This window comes from Gekko japonicus, unplaced genomic scaffold (assembly GCF_001447785.1).
Source record: "Gekko japonicus isolate JY-2015 unplaced genomic scaffold, Gekko_japonicus_V1.1 scaffold3041, whole genome shotgun sequence".
Classification (NCBI taxonomy): Eukaryota; Metazoa; Chordata; class Lepidosauria; order Squamata; family Gekkonidae; genus Gekko; species Gekko japonicus.
Window position 1 is genome coordinate 150,624 of NW_015164290.1, and position 5,681 is coordinate 156,304.

A 5,681-nucleotide genomic window follows, 5' to 3' on the forward strand; every position below is an offset into this window, starting at 1 on the left:
ATTTCCGAGTCCTTTACAAAACCACATGACAAAAACATGGCAATTGTAAGGTCGTGTTGACTACGCATCTAGATATGCAGAGGTAATAAGCATTACGTATTTTAAAAAGGTATCAAGATATACACATTTTAAAACATTTGTACAAAAAAGTCTATAAATCTCTCTCTCTTATATACAAAAATAGCTTAATATATCCCCAAAATTGGTTAAGAATGATACAAATAGATTTTTTTATATAATAAAAAGTTCACAGGAAAAAAATTGGAAGCATTTCATGATAAGGGGTGGTAGGAAGGGAGGGAGGGAGGGAGCCAAATTAGACAAAGGGGAGACACATTAAAGGATTCTTTGAATATAGCATAGTTTTGATTTTCAAAATCTTCACAAGCATTAGGCAACCAAAGCCACAATCCTATGACACTTACTTGAGAGTAAGTTCCACTGAATTTGGTAAGCATCATTAGAAATGGGCTGCATGGCTGCAATCCTAAAGTCACTTACCTCAGAGTAAAACCCATTGAACTCAATGGGGCTTAGTTCTGAGTAAACAAGGTCATGCTGCAATTTCTGTTCATAGAGAAATGAATGAACCAGGCTTTCAAAAAAAAGGGGGGGAGGGGGAATACTGTTCTTATTTCAACAAGAAGGGAAGCTCACTGCTATGTAGAAGATGTGTATGGAACAGGCAGTACTGTTTTGCTTATGGGGGTTGAGAACAAGCATATAGGTGTGCCCTCACACCATGCCCCCCCGTCTTATAAACCCATTGTACAGCCTCCTCCTAAGTATATTTGCTTGGAAGTAAATCCCACAGTATTCAATGAGGCTTACTCCCAGTACGAGTGCATAGGATTGCAGTCTTGGGTCTCTTGGAATGGCCTAGAGTGCAAAGGCAGAATCAGGGAGTGCTTCAGTTTTCTTGGAGAGACAGTCCAACCTCCTTCTGTGCTTTCATTGTATGACTTTTCCTTTTCCTTTCCATATCTGGAAGGGGGGAAAGTAGTAGGACACAACAGTGTTGCTCGCAGTCCTGTAACAACATAAGGAGGGGGGGGGGAGAGAGAGGTCATCATCAATGCTTAATCCAAGGACAACTTCCAGGCACAGCAGTAAATCTCTGTCCAGCATTGGTGTTTGTATTATATTGTTTTATTCTGTTTTATGCTGTTTTTATCTGTCTTAACTTTGGCACTCGTGCCTCGTTGTTAGCCGCCCTGAGCCTTTGGGGAGGGCGGGATATAAATCAAATAAATAAATAAATAAAAATTAAAATTCAGACAGGGACAAATGGTTTTGGCTTCTTAAGCATTCAGTGAGTCAAACCACTGCCAACTTCACAATCCAGTTTAACTGAATTATTTTGAGTTGTGTGAAATATAGGCCATAGGCATCCTTCCAATAACTTAAGTGGAACATACTACCAATTAAAAGCTTCAATTCTGTGCACACCTCATAGACTACAAATGAAGTCTCACTTTTGAATAAGCTTCCATAAGATCAGTCAGGCAGTGTGCTTATATGGTATGCCAACAGAACAGGGCTGGAAATAACTCTTAGAAGATATATTGTATGGCCCCAAAGTTCTGTTAAAATCAATTGAACTTGCTCAGTAGTGGATGGGTTTTGGATCAGAGTGCCAAAAATCCAGGGCTGGCAGCTCATGCTGTTTAGTGTTTTGCCTCATATGCTGTTTTAAAAACATTGTCGCAAGCCAAGTGCAGGAGAAGTGGGACAGAAATATTTGTAATACCTAACATCTGTAGGGCCTCAGTCCACAAAAACACCAGCTCTGGATTAGTTTTCCTGAGATCCTTGTTAAAGCCTATAGAATTCTCCAGACCTACTGTAGATTAAGGGCTTTCTCCACTGCAGAAACCAAACCATGAATAAGGTTGTAATATTTTACAAACCAGTTATGCTAATGTGGCCTCACTGATGGTAACAATAGTTGACCAAACTCTGGTCTACTTCTGGAGTGTTTGGTGTTTTGCAGTCCCACATCAAATTATCACATAAGCAGAGTTACTCCTTTCTGAGTCCACTGAAGTCAATGGGTGTTGAAGGGTGTGACTCCACTTAGGCTGGCACTGCAAAATTACTCCAGAACACCCCTCCCCTCCTCCAGATATCAGGGCAAGCCCCACAGTCCATCTGCCTTGGAAAACTGAGGCTGATTTCCATGAGGCTATTCCAGGGTAGGTGTTCTGTGAATTGCTACCCAAGCACTCAGTCCACAGCTATTCCAATCAACGGTGAGACAGGTCACTGAGTTCAGTGGGGTCAGGCTCTCACCTCTCATTGATGCCAGTGGAATATAGCCCCTTGCTGAAACGGCAACCTAATTACACCCCCTGACTCTTCCTTCTGCCCCCCCCCCCCCTTGAATTTTAGACAGTAAACTCCTTGGGGATCAGGAGTGACCTTTGTTGGTTTGGGGCATCAGGAGTGACCTTTGTTGGTTTGGGGTCTGTCACTCTCCTGGAGCAGCATTAAGACGCGACAAACTGTCTCCCAAAGGCCCGGGGTCCCTCCCGCCCCCCGCCCGGCTCAGGCTAGCCTCCGTCCAAGAAGCGCCGCCGGCCTCCCACCTGCAACAGCGCCAAGGGCCGGCCCCCGCTCAGAACCAGTTGGTGAAGTCCAGCAGCTCCTGCTCTTCGGGGCTGAGGGGGTCGTAGGAGCCCTCGTCCGAGGAGTAGGAGGAGACGGGCGAGCCGGCCATGGAGTTCATGTCGTTGGGGTAGTGGGGCGAGATGGTGGGCGAGAGGACACCGGCCTGGAAGGCGGCGCTGACGGCGTCGTGCTCGTCGAGCAGCTGCTGGAGGGCCCGGATGTACTCGACGGCCGAGCGCAGCGTCTCCACCTTGCTCATCTTCTTGTTGGCGGCGCCGTTGGGGACGTGCTCGCGCAGCGTGGCGAAGCCCAGGTTGACCAGCTTGACGCGGTTCCGCTCCCGCTCGTTCCGCCGCGCCACCGCCGCCGGCTGCTGCTGGGGGAGGCTGTAGCCGAAGCCGCTGAAGTTGAGGCGCCGCTTGCAGCGCATCAACTCCGGTGACGACGAGCGCGGCCGCTTCACCTGCTGCTGCTGCGGCTGCTGCTTCGGCGCAGCCGCAACAGGCGCTTTGGCGGCGCCCGGAGAGGCTTGGCCGCTGGCCGCCGCCGGGCTCAGCTGCTGGTGCTGCCGTTGCGCGCTCTGTGAGGCGGCCACGGCGGCCGCGGCGGCGGCAGCAGCGAAGAAGCAGGCGGGCTGCAGGAACGGCGGCGGCAGCGGCGGCTGGCTGGCGCTGCTGTCCATCTTGGCGGGGCTGCCGCTGGCCATTGGGCGGCCGCGCGAGGGAGGCGAAGGCGCGCGGCGGGGCTCGAGGCTTTTGCTGGCTGGGGGCTCGCGGAGGCAGCGGGCGAGCGAGCTCCGACGGCTTTCCCTCCTCCTCCAATCTTTTCTTTGGAACCGAAGGCGGCTCGTGGCGCTCGCGTGTGCGCAGCCCGCTCCGCAAAGCCTCTTGTGCCAAAAGGGTCCAGAGATTGTCTCTCTTATAAGGGACGGCTGGAGCGCCGCTGGCTGCCCCCCACCCCTCCCCTTGTCACACTCTCCCCCTCCCGCGCCGCCTTGTCCTGCTGCGGTTACTGCGCCCCCCTCACACACACATACACACACCCACGGCACCTTGCGCCTTCCACACTCCCCAGCTTTGCAGCGAGTGGCCGCCAGCTGGGGAGCGCTGCTGCCTTTTCAACGCGCGGGGTGGCGGTGGCGGCGGTGGCGGGGGGGGGGAGTGGAGTGGATGGACGGCTGGAGGGGAGAGCACAACACACGCGCGCGGGGAGACGGAGAGAGAACCCCACGCACACGCGCTGGACCCAACTCCGCCTCCACGGCGCCCTCCCCCCACCGCTCCCCTTCCAAGGTTTGTTGTTGCAAGTGCGTGCGCCGGGCGCGTGCCGTTGGCCCAGCCACTGAATAAACAATTGGGCTGGGCCACCGCGTGGGGGTGAGCGAGCGGGGTGGGGGGGAGAAACCAGACAGCACAACAGCGCAGCCCTCGCTGATTGGCTGAGCTTGGGAGTAGGCGGAATGAAGGGGTGGGGGGAGTTCGATGGGGGGGCGCAGGGGAGAGGCTGAGGCGGGAGCCCGCGGAGAGGATGGGGGAGGAGACGTTGCTCGCCCCAACACTTGAGGGGGTTGCGTGGCGAGAGCCTTTGGCCTCTTCGCCCCAAAAGTGGCTGCGGAGGAAGATGTCGGTACCTGTCCAGGCTGGGATCTTCTGAGGAGCAGAATTGCGGCGGGGGACCCAACGGGGGTCTGGGCTGGGCTGCGGAGAGAGAGAAGAGCCGGCCGCGTTGGCTCTGAGGCAGCAGTGAGCGCAGGAGGGCGTGAATGGCTGAGGGAGGGAGGGAGGTGGCGCGATTGTTGGGAGAAGTGGCCGCGGTGGCTCCTAAGTTCAAAATTAAGCGATGCTTTTCCAAGCCAAGCGGAGGCTCTGAAGTCTTTTCCCGGGAGCGGTATTTGTAATGTTTAAAATCCTTTTTCCCGCTGAGTAATTAGAATCTGAAACTCATATTGACTAGAAACGACGCCCCCCCCCGCCCCCAAGCGCTCCTGAATAACTTCCCCTTGAGCATCCCAGTAAGAAAAGCGGCCTCCGGAGCATCACAGGATGAGAGAGTGCAGTAAGGAGGATTATCCTGTGCAGGGAGTGGATTCGCCTCGAAGACTAAATTAGCAGCTGGATACCTGATAAAGAGTTGGGGGGAGGGGGTCTATGGGTGACAATAAGTGAAACTACAAGACAAGAGATACTGCCAACCAGTGTTCCCTCTAAGCTGAGTTAGTGTGAGCTAGCTCGCAGTTTTTCAGCGTCCGGCTCACACATTTTTGCCTTAGCTCAGTAAGGATGGCTCCAGAGCAAACTAACTTATGCAGTAGCCAAATTGTTTGCTCACAACTTTAATGCCAGTTGCTCACAAAGTAGAATGTTTGCTCACAAGACTCCACAGCTTAGAGGGAACATTGCTGCCAACCAATGACATTTGTCATAGAGCATTCTTTTCCTGCCCACTCACCCCCCCAACCTTCTTTGCTACTGTCCATCTCTTTTGTCTTTTTATACTCCATGCCATCTCATCTTACCAACTGGGTACCATTCCAACCTGTACATGCTTGGCATTACCACTTATTGAGCTAAATAGAACTGATTTCTGAGTAGACAAGTTGGAGCCTTGAGCCAGTACAGAGTTATTGATGGGTGATAGTGAGATATTGAAAAAATGGTATTTAGCAGAGATAAAATAGTCCAGCAGAGCCAGAGTAAAATAATTCAGACTCAGAGTCCATGTGTGATTAAAATATAAAGCTTTTACTAAATTCTAGCATGGGAAGGGTAACTGGGATGAAAATAACAACAGCGCATAATCGGCTACATCCTTACTCTACAAAGACAAAACTAGAAGAGAGAGATTATGCCTACTCATCTTCTTCTTCCAAACACCAAACAAAGACGGGAAGAGAAGCTATAAAATGGTAATACACCTTGACACTTTAGTCCCAATCAAATTCCTAGATCAGGGAGAAAATTCCTGGGCTTTCTACATCTAAAGAATATTGGTTACATGAGAAACATGTGACTTCCTGTGAGTAACACAGATAGTTACTTTAGAAAGTTATTGGAAATACAGTTGCAATTCCT

At 51.5% G+C, this 5,681-nt stretch overlaps 1 protein-coding gene across 1 annotated transcript; it reads right to left on the minus strand.

The window, feature by feature from the left end:
* Nucleotides 1–945: 945 nt before the first annotated feature.
* On the minus strand, nucleotides 946–3,316 carry ASCL1 (achaete-scute family bHLH transcription factor 1). Its single transcript, XM_015408783.1, has 2 exons — nucleotides 2,589–3,316; nucleotides 946–1,030 (listed from the first exon to the last, which is right to left on the minus strand). Exon 1 carries the CDS (start codon nucleotides 3,314–3,316, stop codon nucleotides 2,618–2,620), a length of 699 nt encoding a protein of 232 aa, XP_015264269.1. The 3' UTR covers nucleotides 946–1,030; nucleotides 2,589–2,617.
* Nucleotides 3,317–5,681: the final 2,365 nt, after the last annotated feature.

Excerpts from the sequence above, each read along its gene's own strand:
- ASCL1 (XM_015408783.1), bottom strand. The coding sequence starts at position 3,316 with ATGGCCAGCGGCAGCCCCGCCAAGATGGACAGCAGCGCCAGCCAGCCG.